The sequence below is a fragment of the Gymnoscopelus braueri genome (genome assembly GCF_963280865.1).
Source record: "Gymnoscopelus braueri genome assembly, chromosome: 10".
Taxonomy (NCBI): Eukaryota; Metazoa; Chordata; class Actinopteri; order Myctophiformes; family Myctophidae; genus Gymnoscopelus; species Gymnoscopelus braueri.
In genome coordinates, this window is record NC_137611.1 from 12,867,625 (window position 1) to 12,890,676 (window position 23,052).

The 23,052-nt window shown below is 40.5% G+C and overlaps 1 protein-coding gene across 2 annotated transcripts in view; it reads left to right on the forward strand.

Annotated features, from left to right (window-relative positions):
• The first annotated feature begins 935 nt into the window (after positions 1–935).
• The window catches only part of cc2d1b (coiled-coil and C2 domain containing 1B), a 28,339-nt gene continuing 6,222 nt past the window's right edge, over positions 936–23,052 (forward strand). The window contains exons 1-22 of one of the 2 annotated variants that reach the window (XM_080439114.1): positions 936–1,019; positions 1,454–1,598; positions 4,090–4,234; positions 6,508–6,611; positions 7,961–8,080; positions 9,698–9,826; positions 10,796–11,144; positions 11,981–12,099; positions 12,781–12,859; positions 13,706–13,756; positions 14,219–14,370; positions 14,853–14,925; positions 15,018–15,157; positions 16,051–16,180; positions 18,375–18,547; positions 18,843–18,968; positions 19,335–19,393; positions 19,571–19,687; positions 20,089–20,162; positions 21,497–21,555; positions 21,659–21,710; positions 22,229–22,328. In XM_080439114.1, coding sequence (XP_080295240.1) covers positions 1,536–1,598; positions 4,090–4,234; positions 6,508–6,611; positions 7,961–8,080; positions 9,698–9,826; positions 10,796–11,144; positions 11,981–12,099; positions 12,781–12,859; positions 13,706–13,756; positions 14,219–14,370; positions 14,853–14,925; positions 15,018–15,157; positions 16,051–16,180; positions 18,375–18,547; positions 18,843–18,968; positions 19,335–19,393; positions 19,571–19,687; positions 20,089–20,162; positions 21,497–21,555; positions 21,659–21,710; positions 22,229–22,328 — 2,414 coding nt within the window. In that variant the 5' untranslated portion in view covers positions 936–1,019; positions 1,454–1,535. Of the gene's footprint in view, positions 1,137–1,453; positions 1,599–4,089; positions 4,235–6,507; positions 6,612–7,960; positions 8,081–9,697; positions 9,827–10,795; positions 11,145–11,980; positions 12,100–12,780; positions 12,860–13,705; positions 13,757–14,218; positions 14,371–14,852; positions 14,926–15,017; positions 15,158–16,050; positions 16,181–18,374; positions 18,548–18,842; positions 18,969–19,334; positions 19,394–19,570; positions 19,688–20,088; positions 20,163–21,496; positions 21,556–21,658; positions 21,711–22,228; positions 22,329–23,052 lie in introns of both variants that reach the window. The other variant, XM_080439115.1, reaches the window with a different exon arrangement.

A 23,052-nucleotide genomic window follows, 5' to 3' on the forward strand; every position in this document is an offset into this window, starting at 1 on the left:
TTGAGTACTGTACATGAATAACATGATAGACTTTTTTTTGTATAGCACCTTTCATACAAAACAACAGAAAAACAAAGTGCTTTGCATTAAAAGAAAGAAAACAGCTGACTTAAAGCACATCATGAACAATCAATTGGAAAGTTAAATGGAAAATGGTGAGACATTTAGCTATATTAAGGCTAGGTGAAAATGTTATTTCAACAGACTGCCTCTCTAATCTCTTTAGGACCTAAAGTGTAAGTGTTCCATTATTTGGGAGCATAATTGAATAAAATGTGTGCACGGTGCCTGTGCATGATGCATGTCCAGTTTTCTTTTGGGTATAAGGTTATTATGCATATCTAGTAGATCTACAGTAGATGATCCGGGCTCGTGAAGGAACATAACATGACACATTATGTAATGAGTAAAGTCTGTCATTAAGTAATAATAACATATTAAAACACGTCAATACTACATTTACATTGTTAATGTTTGAAATTGTTCCTACAGTATGCAGTATATTTGTAGGTTTGCACTTTTTGCAAGCTTTTTTAACCTTAAACTGAATCTGATCTGGAAGGATAAAGATGTGTTTGCTAATATCTCTTTTGTTTGTTTCTTAATTTTACTTTGCAACATTTTGTATCCAGATGCATGATGATAAAAAAATAAAGCTCTTGTTTACAATCATGACTTTCAATTGTTGGACTCAGTTGATGGCGAGAAAGTTCACCTAGCAGAGGCTGGTTTCTATTCTAATTGTCATCCGGTCTAGAGCCCGCCTACTGTATCCGATCATTTGTGCTCACACATATGCATGCAAGCATACAGGCCATTTCCGTATCCGCTCTAGAACGGATCTGCAACCCGCAAAGTGAATTGGATCCCAATCTAAGTATTGACAAGCGGCAGCTGTATCGCGACCTGGAATGGCCCCAGCCACTACGCATGCGCCGAGGCATGTCAAAACGAAAGCACAACTGACTGTTCCTCTGGACTAAAAACTATTAAACCAGCCAGAGATCATAAATGAACAGGTAAACAAACGTTTAATTGATCACGTTAAGACCAGAACCATCGATGCACACACGTCTGGTTCAAGTCGGCCGAGTAGGTCTTTGTAAATAAACTTTTGGGAAACATCATCTGCCAAGGTAATGTTGTTAACGGCTGCAGGAAGCTAAGCTAACAGCCCATCTAGAGGAAGCTAACAGCCTCAAGTGTTTATTTATCCATTTGTAACTCTGAGAGTGTACAAAATGAAACCAAATGGACCCCGGGGGGTCCATTTGGTTCCATTTTGTACACTTTCAGACTCGGGGGTTTGACAGGTCGTTGTTGTGGGTGAGGCAGCCCCCACCTGACAACCAACCACTGCTGCTCACATGATTCTAGTTTGTTTACAACAAGAAGAGGTGAGAGCAGCTGCTTGGCTGCTGCCATTCTAATCCAAAGTGTACATGTTTTATAGGTTCATCTTTGACCGCTGACGTTTCACATTTCGTGGGCTTTGTTGCTGAAAAGAACCAACAAGCCACGAGAAGAAGAAGAAGATGTTTGCTAAAAAGAAGAGGGCACCGACCCCCAAGGGTCAGGGTGCTGCTGCTGCCAAACAGGTGAGGATCCGCACACTGTTATCTTAATGGAAAATACTGGCACTGTGTTGTTGTTTGAGTGGAAAATACTGGCACTGTGTTGTGTTAATGGTAAACACTGACTGGCATGGTGTTGTTTTAATAGAAAACACTGATGCACTGCGTTTTTGGCAGCAAAACTGTTTGTTTTAATGGAAATATTGGCACTGTGCTAATTTTAATTGCAAACACTGGCACTATGTTGTGTTTTACTGGAAGACACTGGGGCACTGTGTTACTTTTAATGGAAAACATTGTCACAGACAGTGTGTGTTACTTTAAAGAACTGGTAGGCAACAGGCCAATCGCCATCGATGGAGAGGTGTTGGAATGTGTTGTTGAAGACTTTACATACCTTGGAAGCCTCATAAGCAGTGAAAGTGGAACGCAAAGACATCAAGACACATCTCAACAAAGCAAGAGGTGTTTTCAGCCAACATCTGGAAGTCCAAACAATATAGCCTCAAAACCAAGCTCAGGCTCTACAACAGCACTGTTATGGCTGTCCTGCTATATGGCTCTGAGTGCTGGAGAGTAACAAAACAGGATATGAGAAAGGTTGACCTCAATAGCTGCTTACGTAAAATGGTCACAACGAGACAGGTTTCAGTATGATTGCGGCCTTATGCCCCAACCGAGACGAAGAGGATAAGTAAGTAAGTAAGTAAGGCAACAGGCGGCCCGTGGGCCAGAGCTGCTCACTAACCGTGATATATGGCCCCCGGCATATTAGTTTGTAAATAATGTACAATATCTGACTGACAATCCCACTCCCACACAGTCTACCCCTACTGGAAGAATGCTCATTAAACTTTCATCCATGTTGAGAGTGAATGACAGGCAGTCACACGAATCGGGCAGTCGGGTGTACTGTGGTGGTGAACCCCCCCCCCCCCCCCCACCCCCAATTGTGCAATAAGCAGACTGGGTCGAGTGGTCGACTTCCCTATTTAGACTTTTGGATGAAACATTTCTCATACAGTTTTTCTCTCCAAAGAGACCTTGAACAATCAAAGAGCTCCTGTTCTATGAAAGAGCTCTTGTTTATCTCTGTTCATAAAGGAGTATGACTGTCTGTAACTTTTTAATTAACTAAATGTCCTCACATTCAGCATGAAATGATTACACTATCATTTCTACCTGCACATTATGAACACACACACGCACTTCTATCTGTATGCAGTTTCTATCTGTATGCAGTTTACATTATGTAAAGTTACCTTTACATAATGTAGATACAGTGGTAGAAAAAGTACTCAAATGTTTTACTTAAGTAAAAGTATCAATTCCACAATGTAGAAATACTGTTACAAGTAAAAGTCCGGTATTAAAAATAGTAAAATTAAATAAAAAAATATTTTTTATAATATAATAAAAGTACGAAAGTATTGGCATCAAAATCTATTTAACGTACCAAAAGTAGAAGTACTCATCACGCAAAATGTACTGTTTCACAAGTTTTCAAAATGTATAAAAAAATCGTTTGAAGATTGAAGATGAAAAAAGCAGATCTACAAGCTCACAATGCATTGCAAAGTGACACGTTGTGAGCTTGTAGAGCGGCTATTTTCAAATGGCTGAAGTATATAGGGATAAAGTGGCTAAGTAACTAGTAACTAAAGTTTTCAAATTATTATAGTGGAGTATAATAGTTGCCTCTGAGATGTAGTGGAGTAGAAGTACTGAAAATGTAAAATAATCCAGTAAAGCAAAAATTCCTCAAATATTTACTTAAGTACAGTACTTGAGTACATGTACTTAGTTACTTTCCACCACTGCGGCACTTCACTATCAGTATGCAGTTATACCACATGCATCTTCATTAACTTTTACAGCATTGTAGATTTTATTGTATTATATAGGGCTTTGTGTCACTTATTCCAGTTCTTAAATTATACATGAATTATGTTCTGGCCCACGATCTAATGGCTTAGAAAGAGAGCGGCCCAAGGTCAAGCTTACTTGCTGACCCAGGTTTTAAAGGAAAACACTGGCACCGACTGTGCTATTTTAATGGAGGATCCCAATTAGTATGTAGGCCTGTCACAATTAGTACATAATCGTCTAATCACAATTATTTGAGATAATCGCAACTATTTTTGCATAATCGTCATAATCGTTTCCATGTTGACATTTTGTCACACATTTTCAAATATTAAAAAAGCAGAAATAGCAGATCTACAAGCTTACAACGCACTTACATGCGTAACATTATTAAATGTCAATAAATTCTTTGCATATTTCAGTTATTTGTCCTATCTACCCTGTGTAATTTTTGTTTATGAAGCCTTTAATGTTCCAACGTTCAATGGCCGAACACACAATTAAATCGTCAACTTAAATCTGTTACCCTGCCCTATTAGTATGTAGAGCATTTAGGTGAAAATAGAGCTATGGCAATTTCATCTGCGATTTATTTATTTATTTTTTACTTGTTTGTTGTTGTTACCCCATTATTACTTCCTTGTTCCAGATGGGTCTGTTTGTAGACTTCAACCCAGAGGAGATGGCGATGGCTATGGAGGAGAACCTGGACGACCCTGACCTGGAGGCTGAACTGGCTGCTATCACAGGGAGCACGGCTGCTGCCGGGGGGAGAGCCAAGCCCAAGGGCAGGAGTGAGTGATTTAATTTGGTAAACTCAGTGGGAGATTAAATTCCTTAACCTTGCATCAAGATCAAAGCGTAGGCCAATGAAAAGAGAAAAGCGGTTATTAAGGCCTCAGCATATACTGTGCATACTCCAAATGAAGTCAAACGTTATTCGGCTTCAGCAGCAAAATGACGTCAAGATGTTCTAACCAGCTGAACATCACCGCAGAGACAATGCGAACAAAACGGAAAGAGACCGAAATGCACTCTTGTTGGAAAATGTAAAAGCCTTTATTAAGTTAGTATTGCATGGCAAGATAATAAAACAATTCACCAACGTGTTGTGACACTTTCACAGCCTTCGTCAGGGAGACAAAACATGAGTGCGGTACAAACAAGGCTTATATAGGAAATGGCACCATAGACATTAACAGACTCATTAACATGCAAAATCAAGCAGGTGAGGCAACAATAACAAGTACAACCAACATAGACACATAGACACCGTAAATGCTCCAAAATAGCCAATATAAAACCCACCATGGCATGAATAGACAAACAAACCTTATTCCACATGCAAGTTAAAATAAAACATATTTAAAAAAACACCAAGGAAAGGAAATGGCATCATAGGCTCATTATAATAATAGACTAGAAATGAAGATAATTACACCCTCATCAGAAACAAATTTCACCAACAATAGGTGAATCACAATTATTTAAAAAGCACAGCATATAACACATATACAAATGAAACATTACTTGTAAAAATATAGGCTCAAATCTACCCCTTGGCAAAAACGACACCCGTTGTAAGAGGCGTTGGAGTCACTGTTTAGATATTTGGCATAGGCAAATATCGTGGTATGAAATGTTGTCCATCTCGTTGCAACCCTAGCATAAAGAAATAGATAGCTACCATGAAATATGAATGTTAAATGATATCCTGAGATGAGATCCCCTATCAAGTTACACTGTATATACTGTAGGTCTAACTTCTTCATTTAGCTCTCGAAGTGCACCAGAGTGATGCAATTTAACTTACCCACTGACCACTGGGCCCCCGAACAAACCACAAGTCCCCCCCATAGTCTCAAAAACATCCTGAGGAATACACTGTATGATATTGTTTTATTTCCAAAATTTGCCAGCACCGTACCATGGACAGTTTTCAAGAACGGTTGTCTGAGGAGGTTAGGAGGTACAATCCTCTATAATCCCTCTCTGAGGGATTACAAACACAACCAGATGGAAATAAATTAATGGAGAGAGACAGCACACACTTTGTCCACTGTGTCTGTCGCCAGAAATGATGAAATCTCAGAGATGAATTATAACCAAGCACATCAGAGGTTGATGTAAACAAGCAGTGGAGATCCGTGGTGAAATCACAGATCCAGCACTGTAGACAGTGGGTGGGGTCTAACGTTCAGGACTCGGCGCGGAGCCGCAGCGAGACGATCATAAAACATTTTTATCCCCGGAGAGGTATGTTAGTTCCAGCGAGACCTGCTGAAGCCGAAAAAAGTTCAAGTTTGTTTGGAGTATGCTGCAGGCTTAACTCATTCTCCATCCTGATATTCCCGGCTACTGATGGTGAGGTGATTTTAATTAGCTGCATCATTTTTTATTAAAAGAGTGACTGAAAATCTTGTTTAGTGTGATGAGGAGCAAACTTTCTGATAATGACAAAAGGATTATGATGCTACTTGTGATATAAATCTTACAATCTATAAATTATTTAATAAGTGGAATAGGGGAGGTTTGCTGAGCCTTGCGTTCTTAATTTCAGCGATGCCCTACTAAGCATTCCACAGGTCTGTGTTCCGTCTGCGCTGTCGTGCTTGAGGGCACTTTGTTGTTGTTGAGACAGAAGAAGAGTGATATTCGTTTACATCTTAAGGATCAGATGCAGCCAGTCTGTGGACTTGAACTGGCTCCCTTCCTGACCCACGCCTCCTACGATGGCCTGATATATAATGCTAACCTCCAGTCCTCCACAAAGAGCAGGCTTAATAGCAGCTGGTCCTGATGATAACCTCCAATTAATTGAGTTGTATCGGGTTTCATTTACAGCACCTTTTTTACATTTATTTTTCTATATTAGCTGTCTTGTACATTGGAAATTATACAAGACAAGACCATTCTTTTTGTATGTCTCTGCCACCCCACAAAAAAACAAAAACAAAACAAAAAACGTAACATTCAAAGGACCACAATGGAAATAAGCATATACTTTCCATGTATTTCTGTCAATAAAAACATCAATCAATCAGTCAATGCTATGTTTATGTTTTAGCCCCCGTGCCAATGGAAGATATTGCAAGAATGGCCGACGAGTGCATGAGAGACTTTGATGATGATGAGGAAGATGAAGACTTGGAAGACGATGAAGATTTACTGGTTAGTACCAAACATCTGCATGTTCTATTACTGGCCTTAAAAGGATCCCTGGCTAACAAGCCTTATATGCCTTAATACATTATAATTGCCCTATATAACTACAATTTTAAATAAAAAACACCTGAATTATCTTTCACTCAATAGGGACCGCTTCGGTGGCAAGTTGATGATGTCATATGTCCATGTGTGGTCCAGCCCTATGGAATGCATGTGCTAACTATAAAACAACTTAATACTTCCTAGGTTAATATGAGCATCAAAGCAATATTTTAAATACGTTTTATTTGCACATGCATTCCATACATTCCATAGGGCTGGACCACACATGGACAAATGACATCATCAACTTGCGACAGGAGTTGCCCCTTTGAGTAAAAGATGAACTATTTCTAAAATAAATACAATATTGAAGGTGTTTAAAATTTTAGTTACAGGCAATTATAAGTATTAAGGCATATAAGGCTTATCAGCCAGGGATCCTTTTAAGACTTGGACATCCTTAAATGTCCTCTGAAAAGGCCCTTTAGTAAAACGCCCATCGGGGGCGCTTGAGGGCGCTTTGGAGGTGGAGCAACTTTTCACCTGAGACACTGGTTGTCAGGCGAACCAAAGTCTCATTGCAGAGGTAAACATGTTGGCGTTGTACTTGCTCTGGATGAAGGGAAGGCTTGTACAGAGAGGACCTGCCGGTCTATGTGGGTACATAACATTTTGTTGGCACGGAAAGATCTAAGCGATGATTATAGTATACATATTTTTCATAGATGCTAGTTTTGCTATGCAGACTATATTGGTTACTGCTCACCTGTTTTTCTTATTTAGATTAGTTTTGCTTGGCCAGAATGGCCACAATGTTATTTAGATAGCATACTGTATTGATTAGACAGATGCTAGGCTTGATGTTGACCTGGTGTAAAATTTAAGCACTACATTGTTCTCTTTGCACTGACTCTACTTATGTAACTACTTATTAGTTATTTACACTGTTTTTGACTAGTTCATGCCATTTACTCTGATTTCACACTTGCAAGTCACTCTGGATAAGATGCCTAAATTGTACAGCTGATCTTTTGTGGTGTTTGACCTGCCACTCCCTCACTGTAATTGGATGGCTGTAAAGTAAAACGTGACGAGTGACGAGCACAGATCTCTACCCAAAGTCTATTTAATGCTGCTGCCATTTGCAGCATAGATTTAAATACACAGTGCTCCCATTGAAAACGAATTAAAACCTATGCCGGCCTCAGGTTTAAAAAACTAAACAAAAAAACAGCCCCTTAGAGAATATGAGTACATGTTTTCGTTGACATGGGAGCTTGGTGGTTGAGAAGCAGTGTTTTCTCTCTTAGGCGGAGCTCCAGGAAGTAGTGGGCGATGAAGAAGCAGAGGATGCTCCAGCTAGTCCTGTATCCTCTCCCTCGCTTGAAATGTCTCCAACAGAAACGCCCGAGTCCCCAGCACCACAACAGGTACTCAATTCGACTGGTTATAATTTTTTTTTTTTTTTTACATTTAAGATACATTATCTTGTCTTGTCATTTGCTATAGATATTTGTTGTCACAAAAATCCAAAAGTAATCAAAGTTACTGATTTCTTTAATTCGGTTAATTCTGTACTCCATGAAGTGTAGATGTGTGGCAAAAAGGAAATGGTCCCTGCTCAGGGGTCCATTAAAAACAAACAACATGAAAACACACTATACATACAGAAAGAACACCCCTTTACCATAAAAACATCAGCTATTACAAGAGACGATCATACCAGTGTTTCCAGAAAGTAGACGGATATCTTGTAACACAAGAGGCTGGGGTTAGACAGCAGCATAATATTGAGACTCATTCAGTAGACACATCCATTTGTACATCAGGTTTTCTCAATGGGGCATGAAAAGTGTTGACTCCCACTTTGCAGAACAACTCAATTGGACTGCACAACCTTGTTTTTCTCAATTGTATACGCATGCAATCATTATAAGCAACCGGAAGCTTACACAGGCTTGCCTTCCTGAACTTAAAGGTAGGGTAAGTGATTTACTTTGGTTAAAATAAGAGTTAAATAGCTCTGTATTCTGATAGTACTCATTGCTATAGAGTGTTTGTTCAGTAAAAGGAGTCTCCCATGTCTCTCCAGCTCTTTACACATTGACTGCCAATCACGTAGATCTACGCGAACCTCCGCAAAGCCGCCACGTGCCAATCACGTAGATCTACGTGAAGTGAAAAAAAAAATGATATGATTAGTTGAAGATCTAGACTCCTATCCACTTCCTTTATAACTTAAAACTTAAAAAGTCTGTATTTCGGCTCCTGAGTACTTTTTTTTTTCCAATGAAAAACTCTGGCACTGGCTAAAAAAATATGAAAATAATTCTGGCAGTTAATGCGTTAAACAGAAAAAAGTTTGTCACCTACTGGCTTAAAGTTTGTCACCTACCTGAAAATGTACTATATTCTGTTTACTAAAGAGCTGGAGAGACCCCTGTGACCAACCAAACGCTCTGTAGCAATGATTACTATCAGAATATAGTACTTTAAACTTTTAACCAAAAAAAGAAATTTACCAAAAAATATCACTTGACACTTACCCTACCTTTAACCCACAGGGGGGCGGTATACATATACGATACATATCACAATACAAGCATTACGATGCAATTATATTGCGATACTGTAAGCAGAGTGATATATTTTGTATAAAGAACACACCACCACAAGCCTAAAATCAAAGTATTTTTCATACTCTTTCATGCAATCAGAGCAGTGGGGTCTGCATTTGTATTCATCACAGTCCCTGTAACCTCCAACATCATAGTAATACCAGTGTGCAATCCAAGCAAAGGAATTCAATTTTGCCTATATCAGTAAAATAAAAAAAAGGTTTTACAAAGTTCTTGAGAATCAATACAATATCACAAAACATATTGTGATACTCTAATAATGTATCTATGTTTTCTTGCAACTCTGCTAGTCACATGCTACAGTGGCAGATAGGTACATTGTTCTGTTTTGTCCAAATAAACTTACATCCGAAACCTTTTTGAATAAATCTGATGGTACTTATTTACACATTGCTCTTGTCTCTACAGTCCTCCTCCACACCAGGCAGTCTGCAGCACACCCTGGAGGAGAGGATAGCCATGTACAAGGCTGCAATCCAGAGCGCCAAGGCCTCAGGAGAGGCCTCTAAAGCCAGGAGATACGACCGAGGCCTGAAGGTGGCTGGCGGCATTAAGCAATTATTGGATAGATAGATGACACATTACACTTAATCGGATTACTGTAATTGGATTACAGTAATCTGATTGCTAAAGTAACGATATAACTAGGCTTCTACAGTAATTATAATCCAGTGCAGTTACTGGATGAAACCGTATTATTGGATGAAGTAAGCGCTCTGATTACGATTACCTTTAGGTTTGCTACCTATTACTGTACATGTGCAGTACATGACTGAAAATATGTTTTATTAGGAGATTATAGAGATGTCCCTTTATTTAAGTAATGAATAATATAAATGTACATGACATGCATTATATATATATATATATATATATATATATATATATATATATATATATATATATATATATATATATATATATATATATATATATATATATATATATATATATATATATATATATATATATATATATATATTTTTTTTTTAAACATTTAAGATATATTATCTTGTCTTATCATATGCTATAGATTTTTGTTGGCACAATAATCCAAAAGTAATCAAAGTTGCTGATTTCTTTGTTGGATTAAGCTAATGCAATTGATTGTTACTGGTTCACTGATATACAGTATAATAAACTGGATTGAAAACGTCCCAAATAGAATAGGTTGAAGCCACTTGTGCAGCATACGTTTAACCACTTGAATCCTAGCATTCCTATTCTGAGCATGTATTAACAGGCGAACATATATAACATATATTAACATATGGCGAAAATAGCTGATATACAAGCTCAGTCTATACAGTATAAACAATATACATAGTTGACCAGACTAGAGTCCCCCAGGGGTCTATACTATGCAACCTCCTTTTTTCCCTCTACACGAAATATCTTAAATGAAAATAGCAAATCTGCAAGCGAAATATTTTGCCGAATGTTCGCCCCCAGAATAGGAACGCTAGGGTTCATGTGGTTAATGCTTATGTCTCTGTCTCCCCTCAGACTCTAGAAACCATGTTGACCGCAGCAAAGAAAGGCAGGAGTGTGAATGAGGTGGAGATTCCACCACCAGTCGTCACTGGCGCACCTAGCGCCCCCTCTCGGCCCGCTGTCCCCCCACGACCCGCTCCCCCGTTGCCCACTGAAGCCACGTCTGAACCAGAGCCTCCAGAGCAACAGGAGGAGGCGCCGGTGGAAACTGAGACTACAGACGATGTACCAGAGATAGTTGAACCGAACAGTGAAGAGGAGCAGTCCTCCTCTGCATCCCAGCTTCCTGTCAGCAGCCTTCCATCTCCCGTGGAACAGGAAGAGGAACCTATGAGCCAGTCCCACACCAGCCAGGCGGAGGGTCAGTTTGAGCTGGGAACAGCCTATAAATTACATTACAGTGAAATCCAATGCACTACCACTTAGCCATTAATTAATTATCACACTTATATAGCACTTTTCTAGATTTTCTAAAGAAACAAAAAGGGGGGGAAAGAAAATAGGTAAGGGGCTACAAAATATGACAAACTGTTAAAATCTGATGGTAAAAATAGATTAAACAATTATTATACTGTGAATTAATGCACAAGTGCATGCCTAGACTCTTTTGTCTGCATTTGATATTCATTCTAATATTCAGTTTGTTTTCTTTTTACTGATATCAACATACTTTGATATTCACCCACAAAATAATGTGTTCTTCTTTCCTGTGGTGCTTGTGAAAGGGTTAATTTAAGATATTTAAGATATTTGCCTGATGAAGACCTATAATGTCGAAACGTTGCGCCATTAATAAAAATACGTTTTGGGCTTTAAACCAGTGTGCAGATGTTTTACCTTCTCCTTAATTTAAAATGGCCTCCTTTTTAATCACTTGCAACTTGGTGACCCTATTTTGGGCATGTCATTATAGGCGACAGTTAGCCTGTAAACCAGATAAATCTGCTTGAGCGAGATCATTAACTCTTAGTGATTAGTCTGGCCATGCCAGGCTAGGCAAAAATAGCTTATCTACAAGCTCACAACATGTCGCACCGTGGCGTATTGTGAGCTTGTAGATCGGCTATTTTCACCGCGCAACACCATCGTACGACCTAGTATAAAATAGGACGTAAGTGGTTAATGGATGTCATGCTGGATATGCAGTGAAGCCTGGCTCTCAATGCTGTTGCTTGTTTGTCCGGTGAATCCACACAGTGGGCGAGGCGACCAGGGCAATGCTCCTGGAGAGGCAGAGAGAATACAAGATGGCAGCTTTGAGCGCCAGGAAGCAAGGAGAGGCGGAGAAAGCCAAGCTTTATTTAAGGACTAGTAAGGTAAGAGGATGACTTACTGCAAGTAAGGGGGGGTTCAGGGTGTCCTCGGCTAAATAATTGTTTGTTGGGAACCAAATGGACACTTAGGGGGTCTGTAACTCAGAGAGTATACAAATGGAACCAAATGGACCCTTATTGTTCATTTTGTTCCATTTGTACCCTCTCAGAAGTTCAAATAACACTGAGAGTGTAGATTCAAGTCAAGTTTTTTTTTATCAAATGGGGGGTCAGTTTGTGTTATCCTTTTAGCCTTAATGTCTGACTGTACCATGTGCTGTTTACATTTCTGACTAATAAAGTATTCAATCAATCAATCAATCAATCTAAAACTATAACCTTAATATATTATATCAAAAGTCAAATAAGCACAAGTGACTTAATTCCCTCATTTACCATTGATTAGGCTACACTCAAACAAGCTAAATGCATAGAAAAGGAAGCCTAATCTTCTACTGTAAGTGGAAGCAGACTTTATATCTGTCTGCTGAGCAGAGCAAGTATGTGACTTGTCTCAGGAATGCAACAGCAGACAACCTGATGTTTGAGTCAGTGTCACTGTCCCTCGGTGAAACCCTCTTGACTGCTGCACTTATTCTCCCAACTCTTCAAAACATTCCGGCAATGTAGGCAGACGACAATGACCAGTATTATGCATGGCATTCTGTCTGTTCTCTGTCACAGAGGTTTGACGCAGTCGTCCAGGCGTTGGAACAGGGACATCCGATCGACCTGAGCGGCCTGCCTCCCTCCCCGACACTGGGTGAGAATGAAAGAGCACTAGTGTTTGGTTTACTATCACTCTAACACACAGGAGTAAACAAAGAGATGACAGGACACATTGCAGAAGAAGAATTAACCCGTTGGAATGAGTTGTGAACATGCACGGTACCCTTGAACAAGTTATATGACACAAAGGAGGTACTACTTGACCATGAAGCTAGATTAGGCTATAATCCAGTACATGTATGCCATTCCCAAGGCAAAACCCCAAAACCACGGCCCCATCACTGACCCGTTTTGGTCACGTTATGACCTATTCCATCCATTCCACCACGACTTGCCACCTTGAATGGTGTGCTCGTCGACGCACGAGGCCTGCTTGCGATTTTACGTTGAGTGAACCAAAACGATTAGCCTGGTAAACCCTCCCTCCGGAAATCTCATTTGTAATTTATTTCAGGAGTGAAATCAAATGGAAATGAGATTTTCCGGAGGGAGGGTTTACCAGGCTACAAAACGATCGCTCTTCCAAAACATTTACCTTGGGAATCACTTACAGAAAAAGTTGAGTCTGTACCCAGTAAACTCAGGAGTGTTAATTATGAGTCTATTTTTACACTGTCAAAGTTCATTTAACACTTCAGATTTTGCTGTGTAAATGTACTGTGTGTTCTGAATAAGTTTATTGGTGTTAACTGTGATACAAAGAAAAATACACACTTTTTACTATGTTCTTTCTAGTTCTAGTTCTATATGCTACCTTAAGTCTCAATCTTATTCTTAATTATTGGAGCATATGTTGCAAAAACATTTCTATATGAAAGAACAACAAAGGATCATCTCACGTTTACATGTCATACTGTCTGTGTGTTGTTCTGCCCTCTAGGGGACACACCGAGTTCTGCCTCAGTGACAGAACCTCCTGCAACACTGCCAGGTGACTACCGGTACACAATACTACAGTAGAGCACCTTTTTGGTGGATACACATATCATGTGTACATGTTTGGGTGCAATGATGGACACATTCATTCCGCTATGGATTCCTCTGGCAGATTAAGGAACAACTGGTTTATGGCATTTTCACATTTTGGTCAACAAGATAATCACCACATGTAAATTACAATACATTTTTATGATTTTTGATGCAATAATTATTGTAATAATGGCTTCATGGTTAATAGCAGACATTGTTTTCTGCATAAATTGAAAACCCATCGGGTAGAAAAGCATGTAAATCTGGAGAGGGAACCATTGCTAACCCACTTCCAGGTTTTAGGACCACAAGCCGTAACACTATTGAGATGAGCCTTAATCATAGACGGTATATCATATATTTCCAGATATATACTGTGTGTATGTACAGTATGTATATACTATAATTTTACTCCATCTCTCAGTCCCTTCTCCACCTGCTGCTACGTCGCCTGCTCCTCCCAGAGATGTTCTGGAGGCCCTTGAACAGAGGAAAGCGAAGTATGTCGAGGCGTCTGCCCAGGCCAAGGCCGGTGGAGATGAACGCAAGGCCCGCATGCATGATCGTATTGCCAAGGTAAGGACACAAGTCTTATTCTAGCCCTTTACTGACCCTATTTATCTTATTTTTATAGATTTGTTTAACCAAAAAGGAAACACATACACACACATACAGCTAACAGACCCTATTTATCTTAACCACATTAATCCTGGCGTCCCTATTTTGGACAACTGTTCATCAGAAGTTTTCAAATGTTTTCTTTTTTTGCCTGTGCTGTACGAAAATATATATAAATAAAGCTTTTAGATCGGCTATTTCTGCTATTCGTCGTAGGACAAAGTATTTAGGGCTTATGTAAGTGGTTAACTTGTTCATACTGTATGTGGCATTGACAACACAGTTTATTGTTGTGTAATTAAATAAATGATGTAAGCATCTAATATTGTATCTCTGGGATGGTATTATTATTAGTTAATCATTATAATGTCCTTTTTCTTTTGTTTGAGGGAAATACAAGTAGCAGTGGTACAGTAACTTTTCCTTCTCCCTTATGACAGCAATACCAGAGTGCTATCCGATCCCACAAAGCAGGGAAACCGGTCAACTTCGCAGAGCTTCCTGTCCCTCCTGGTAAGATTCTCTTGTTGTGTCTGTCTGCGTTCTGCATACACATACAGTATGTGGATTAATGACAAATGTCCTCGTTGTCTGTGTTCTACTAGGCTTTCCACCAATCCCAGGCCAGGAGGTGGCGGAAGCGGAGCAGGGATTCGCCGCTGTGCTGGAGGCAGCCAATCAGCTCGCCAACACCGAAGCTACAGAGGTTGGAGATGAGGACGAAGAAGAGGAGAAAGAAGAGGAGGTGAGCTGCTGTTTTCAACTGTATAAACCAGAGCCGCACAATCAGAGCTATGAATATGATCCGATGGCTTAAACAAAGTTTGGGCAACCAATTTTGGTGGACAGATGGTGGAATGGGTAGAGAGGCCGCCTGGGAAACAGAAGGTACCAAGTTCCCGGCTATGTTTCGAGGTGTCCATGAGCAAGACACTTAACCCCTTACTGCTCTCCCCGAGTACTCAATATGACCACCTGAGCAGCCATTACTTGGGTGAAGCTGTAACTGAATTTCCCCCGCAGGATTAATAAGGTCTACAAAGCCATGTTGTTGTGTAGCGATTGGCTATCGCACACACACCCCACACACACACCACTACGTTTATCCACGCCCACAAGCCATATACAGACGGTAACGTGCAGTCTCCGTCACACCCCCGACGCACCCACGTTACTCACGTTTTTATGAATGGACTATCCAAGATGGCGGAGCCCGGTGTCAGTCCCTGTGTGACAGAGTAGCGGAGCAGGCGTCCATGAGAACCACCACCCGCGACCGCGTGTAAAAGTCCGCGCTGTGCCGTTGTTGCAAATTCGTGTTAGGCTTTGGCCTAACTGGCACCCCAAACAGTAACATCAAAGCTAAACCGTTACAGTTGTAGCTGTCCAATCATGTAGTTGGGACATTACAGAGCCACCTGTCCCTCTGGAGGGGTAATGATCAAATAAATAACATATCTCCTGATTACACGATTCCCAGGTAATAGCTGTAACTATGGGAAACGAGACAGGGTTCTAATTTCAAAATGACCATTCAATGAAAATATGTTACATCGCCCTATATGTGATGAATTAATCATGGTAATTGCTTACAAAAAAGGAACCATTTAAAAGGTCTTCTGCCTTGTCCTCTTGTAGTCAAAGCCTCCTGTTCCAGACAAGCCAAAGAAGCCCATGTTAGCAGTGCCTCCCACAACAAGCGTCCAGAAGAGGACCCCCTCTCCTTCCCCCGACAGAACAACCAGCAGGGAGGGACTGTCACCCACAGGTCAGCCCCTGCACAAACATGTAAAGCTGGCATTTGCAACCAGCCTTGTCGCCCAAGAAAAACATTGGCATTGGACCTTTCTGCAAACCACAGATACATCGATTGTTGATGTTTCTGAACCAAAAATATGCTGCATGTGCTGCCTTTGAAATGGCAGAATGATAAGATTCAAAGTTTAAAAATGTTTAAATAATTCTGTCATTTAATAAGTCAATAAGTTAAGTTAAAAAGTGATGTTCATTGTAACAGATCATAGTGTCTGTACGGCCATCTAGTGGTGGAGGTAAAAAAGTATTGATTGATTGATGTACTTTATTTAGTAAGACATGAGAACAACAGTACATGGAGGGGGGGTGGTAGGTTAAGACTTAGACAGGGGCCATTTTGGAATTGCAACCTCCTGAAGGTGTATCTTTAGGGCAGTTTTGAAAGTGAGTAGGGGTTTACACTCCTTTACTCCTTTTGGTAGGGCATTCCACATTTTTGTTGAATAGCATGAGAACGAGTTCATTCCCTTTGTTGAGCCAAATCTGGGTTGAACATGATTCGTGGAGCTGCCTCTGGTGTTGTGATCGTGGACTTCATTAACGTTTTGGAAGTATTTTGACAAATACTGGGGGATCCCAATGTTGTGGTGTATCTTAAAGACCAGGCCCATTGCAAGTTGCTGTACTCTGTCCTCAACCCTGAGCCATCCAATCCTAGCAAAATGAGCAGGGGTTAGATGGGTTTTGTGATTGAGGCCAAGAAGTAGCCTCACTACGGTAGTTTGTTTTGGGATGTTTGGAGCCTTGTTTTTAAGGCCTTGGTGGTGTTGTGATACCATGAGGAGCATGCATAATCGTAATAACCTTGTATGAGGGCCCCTGCAAGAATCTTCAGAGTATTCTTACTGACTAGACGGCCAATCCTATACAAAAAGCGTGTTCTTTGGTTGACCTTTTTGATTACCGGTACTCTTTTGGCCATTTTGTCACCGGAGAGGTTTGCCTCCAGGATGGAACCCAGGTAGGTAATTTCCTCCTTTCTTGTGATAACATTATCACCCGCTTTGATTGTGAAACTCTCAGCCTTGCTAAGGTTAGAACTGGACCCAAAGAGGATGGATTCAGTTTTACCCAGGTGTAGTGATAGTTTGTTGTTGATACAGATCCTGTCAAGTTCAGAGCTGAGAGTTTTCTCAACCTGCAGCCTGTCCCTGTCCAAGACCAGCAGAGCCGAGTCATCTGCGAACAGGAACAGTTTGCAGTCGCAAGCTGAAGACATATCGTTCACATATATCAGGAACAGTAAAGGTCCTAGTATACTTCCTTGTGGAACACCACAAGTCACTGGGAGGGGAGGGGACTTCCACCACTTGTTCCCTCCCCTCCAGATAGGATCTCATCCAGCTCACCGACGTATCATCAAAACCTATTGCTTTAAGCTTATCGATCATGATTGGGTAATTAATGGTGTCAAAGGTATAAAAACGAAAACGAAAGTAAACTGCACTCGGTAAAGCCATCATTTCTCCAGTGAACAGTGAGCTGTGCATGTGGTCTGCTGAGAATTAATCTTAAAACGTTTTTGCCTTGGACATTATTTGTCTGTAAGTACATTAAGTCGGTGTAATGATTGCATCTCATGAGATTTGATGTTTGCAACTTTCCTGTGTAAACTAGGTTAATTGTTTGGTTTGATAATTGTGTAATTACATGTGCTCTGCATTCCATGATTAGCTTACTGTGGCAGGGGCTGCATTCTGTGTTTGTAACATTGGGTAACTGGTTCAAATGCAAATATTTACCATTTATGTATACTTTATTGGAGGATCCCAGGATTGTTAACTAGCTGTCTAGCTTCACATACAGTAGGCACGTGTTGCAAGGGCAGTATACTGCATATCAAAGTACTATGTGCAACTATGTACTATGAGCCCACTGCTGACGCCGCACCTGCCTTGTAACAATGAGATTGGTTTGATTCGTGGTTTGCAGAAACGTCCAATGCCAACGTTTTTCTTTGGTGATATGGTGGTTAAATGAAAAAACAAATGACTGTTTTAATGAATCCATTCTTTTCTAAATCTACTTCTGTCTTGAGGGACATTAGGACGTGTTTTCGTATGTTATGACACAACACGATACTTGTTATACATATACTTTTTCACCCTGTTCATCCCCCCCCCCCTTCCCCCCCTCAATCCCTTCAGCCATTCAGCAGGTAGAGTTCCTGGAGGGCCGTAAGAAGCAGTACATGAAGGCTGCCCTGCAGGCCAAACAGAAGAACGACATGGACCAAGCCAAGCAGTTCCTCCGCACCGCCAAGGGCTTCGAACCCATGATCGAAGCGGCACGCAGCGGCAAACCGGTGGACATCAGTAAGGTCAGAAGAAGACCCCTCTGTAGTAGTTATTTTGTGCTTTTGTTTTCATGTGTTTGTCAGTGAATATGCTTCTAGCACTAGCACTCTCTTTGTAGCTCTTTGTAATTAACGATACAGAAAAAAACTATGATGGAAACATAGAGGTTAAAATGTGGACAACGATATTAAACAGTTAGTTGAATATACCAGATCAATGAAAGCATGAAAGCGATGTCTTTGGCTTCAAACCATGCAACATTTACGATGAGCACATGCATTGCAACCCTGCGATTGTTTACCCTGATTGGCATCCTAGGTGCCGTCGCCCCCTGGTGATGAAGATGAAGAGTTTGTGTTGGTACACCACAGTGAAGTGCAGATCTCAGAGAAGGCAGAGGAGGTCTACACTCAACTGGCCAAGTTACTCAAAGAGCAGCATGAGGTAAACCATGAGGAGAATTTAGAGCTGACTTTTGATTGACTGATTGATTGAATACTTTATTTAGAAGTTTGCTGAAAAAAAGCACATGAAAGTACAGTTCAAATACAAGGTCAACTAAATAGGACTAAACTAAACTAAAAAAGCCCAAGAAAGCCACTGGCTTGTTTCAATTGGGGTCCTCTTGTGCTCGGTTATGGCTTTTACAGGGGCCAGTTTCGAATTGCAGCCGCCTGAAGGTACTCTTTTAGGGCAGTTTTGAAGGAGAAGTAGGGGTTTTACACTCCTTCACTACTTGACCATGAATTCAGGGGCCAGTAGATGAATACAGTGTCATAAAAGATGTCCTTTTTCATGTTTGTCTTTTAGAAATGTTTGACTATCTCCAAGCAATTCACACACCTGGGTAACATTACAGAAACAACAAAGTAAGACCTCAATCCTTCCGTTTGTAATATTACTATTTTCACAATATTAACAATATACATGTTATGTACTGTAAATAATAACATAATAACCCAACACAATGACAGTATGCAGCTGAATGATATCTTAATGAAGACATTTTGTGTGTGTGTGTGTGTGTGTGTGTGTGTGTGTATCAGGTTTGAAAAGCTGGCAGAGCGCTGTAAGAAGAGTTTAGAGATTCTCAGACTGTCTCAAAACAGAGGTCTGGATCCTCCTAACCACCACTTTGAAGAGAGGACATATAACACTGTCAGGTTGGTTCTAGTCTACCTTAAACCAGAAGCATTTGCCATGATTAGAAATAACATATCAGGCCTGACGGAGAAGTCCATGTTGCTTGACCTTCCAAACCTTGGAATTGAGATCCGAATGCCAATATAAGGGACGAATGTTCCAATGGTCAGACGTTTGCGCCCAGCCCCAAAGAAATTGTTTTGTAAAATATGTAGTTTTTTTTTTGCCATTATCATATTGGGTGCTGATTCCCACCCAGATTTCTGTGTAGGGTCCCCCCAGTAAAAGCTATTTATTTCCAGCACTGATCATACAGTAGTATAAAAGCAGGGTACATACCTTGCGTTTGTCTCCATCTTTTCTACTGTACAGTTTCTTCTTGTTTTATACGTCTTACTGTCCTCCTCTTTTTCTCCCCCAGAATCTTCCCAGACCTGAGCAGCACTGAGATGGTGGTGATGATAGTGAGAGGGATGAATCTGCCCGCTCCCAGTGGTAATGCATACGTTCTGATCTGTGTAATGCCTGAGTTATGCTTGGCACAGTGTTGCAATGCTGAATTGGAACGTGGTTGCACTGTATTTTAATGACGTGACGCGCACGTCGCTTAACACCTACACTACAGGTCACACAATGGTCAATTGATATGCATCTAGGCTCATTCCTATGTTAATCCACCTGGTGTGAGTCGGGAGCCTTTGTAAACTTTGTTGAGGTGTGAATTTAATGTCGTTTTAAATCTATGCGTGTGCCTGCGCGTGCTCCTGGTCAAATAGGTTCCTGCGCGGCGTGTAAGGCCGTCCCATGAGCAATGCAACCCTGGACCATGTCGTGCACCATAGATCAGTGGCTCTCAAACATTTTAGTGTCAAGGACCCCCAAATTGATATATATTTGTCCGCGGACCCCCATCTGAAAATGTTTTGTGCCATGGAATCCCAAAAGAGTTTTGTCTTAAGAAATTTTAAAAAATATTCAAAATCTTCCAAACATTTTCAAGGTTTTTTCAAAAAATGACAAAAATAGCAAATGCACAAAGTGATGTGCTGTAAGCTTGTACATCTTCTATTTTTGAATAGCCAAAGTATAGATGAATAAAGTGGTTAAAATGATTGTAATGCTGTATTAACACATTTTGCTGGGGACCCCCTGGGACCCCACCAAGTTTGAGAACCACTGCCGTAGATAGCATATGTACAGTACTTTATGGTCGGCTATTTTTGATGCACAACACTGGTCAGCAACCAAGTATAAATCATCAAGTTTTGACCCTTACGGGAAGGAACTGGTTGGAATAACGTGTTCCTTCCACGAGCTACGTCCAACCGGGGAAACTCCCCCCTGACAGGTGATAAGAAGCGGCTTTATAGCTCCTCATGCATTGAAGGAGGCATGAGCTCAGTTCTGAGCTTTCCCTAGGCTGGCAGAGGGAGAGTAGCGCCCAGGATTACATAGGAAATTGGCACTGGGTGAAAAAATGGGTTGCAAAATCGTGGGATAAAAAAAATAAATGGAGAAAGTTTTGACCCTTGATGAAAGTAGACTTGAACATTTACGTATGTGCTCACTGTGGTCAGGCTCTCAATACTTGTTTTGAGGTTTTGACCAATGAGAACCTTTGACCGGCAAACAAACAACCTCAGCAACACACAGTCATTCACACATCAGCCAACATCTACCTATCATCACGTGCTTACAGTACAAACTCTCTTTTTACACTCTGGCTGCACCCTTGCCTTGTTTGGTCGGCGAGCTGATAAGGCGATAGAGCTGCTATTTTCGGTGCGCGCAAGTAAGTATAACTCCGGCTTTACTTTGTCTGTACCCAGGTATCCAACCAAATGACCTGGATGCATATGTCAAGTTTGAGTTCCCCTACCCCAGTACGGTGAGTGAGTCAAAACAATGGTTCGTTTTACAAAGACGTCATACAAACCAAAAAAGTTTAACCGATTATTTTGATCTCTTATTTTGTGTCAATAAACCACCAGGAGCAACCGCAGAAGCATAAAACAGCTGTTATCAAGAACACTAACTCCCCAGGTAAAATAGGAAACTTACATTAGTGTGGCTTGATGTTTGTCCTCATGCATTGTGAGTTTTTTCTTTAAAAAAAAAATCTTAGCGATTATTCGATTGATTTCTTTTTAGATTAATCGAATAATCGACAATTTTTTTTTCCATGTGAAAACATTCTAATTGACGATTTAAAAAAAAAAGTTTAAATTGATTAGAGAAAAGCCTATAGCAGTGAACATGAGGGGGGAACATTTCGAGAATGGTCTTTGCATGTAATGCTGTAAAACGACTGCATTTAGCATTATGTTCCATTTAAAAATGTCCATGTTATTATCATACATTTGCTTTATGTGCGTATTGGCAAATAACTAAACAAAAAAATGGGGGTCTAATAACAGAGTGTCATCCCTGTGGATCTCTGACATCATGTGGCCTGTGTATGACATCATTCATCTATGACATCAGTACTATGATGTCAGTCATAGTACTGATGTCAAAACTGTTGAATCCTACACCTGTTTATTGCCGTTTTTCTGGTCTAGAATTCAACCAGAGCTTCAGCTTGTCTATCAACCGCAAGCACCGAGGCTTCATGAGAGTGGTGCAAACCAAAGGCCTCAAACTGGAGGTGTTGCATAAAGGGTGAGTAATGACCCCTTCACACTGAACACGGTTTGCACTGCGCTCGCCGCTCATTGGAAAATTGGTGTTTTCGAAACATCTAGTGGTACTACATCACTAACTACATCTAAGTCTGCTAAATATGAGTGAAATATGAAGTACGGAAATTAGGCCTCTGTACCTCATTACTTCAATTAAGAAATCTCAATTGGTTTGTTAAGGCTTAACAAGCTTAAGAGTTAAGCTATTGAAGGGACCATATAACAAACGTCATATATTACACATATTGGGCCTCATTCACGAAACTCTTTTTACATTTCTACTGCGGTATATTTTATTGTAGCCCAACTCCCAAATGAAGACCTAACGTCATGTTCTTGAAACTTGTGTACAGCCGTGATTTGTGTTCATGCACGCATGTATCAATCAAATGATGAATGGTGATGTATTAATCACCAGGGGGAAATGTGTCCTTTACATTAACATATCCTAACTATTCTATCTGCTGTCCTGCATTGGGAATGGACACAGTTATCAAGGCTGCATCTTCTTCAGATGGTAAGACTATGAATTGTCTGCCGTTCATGTGATGTGCCACATGTGGAGGTTGTGGCTGCAGTCTGCTGCTGCCCAGCAACATTTAAGATATTATAAAATATTGTAAACAATTTTATCAAACTACGCTACACTGGCAAAAACGGTAAACACGCTGAGAGACATAATTATGTTCAGGTGTTAATGCTTC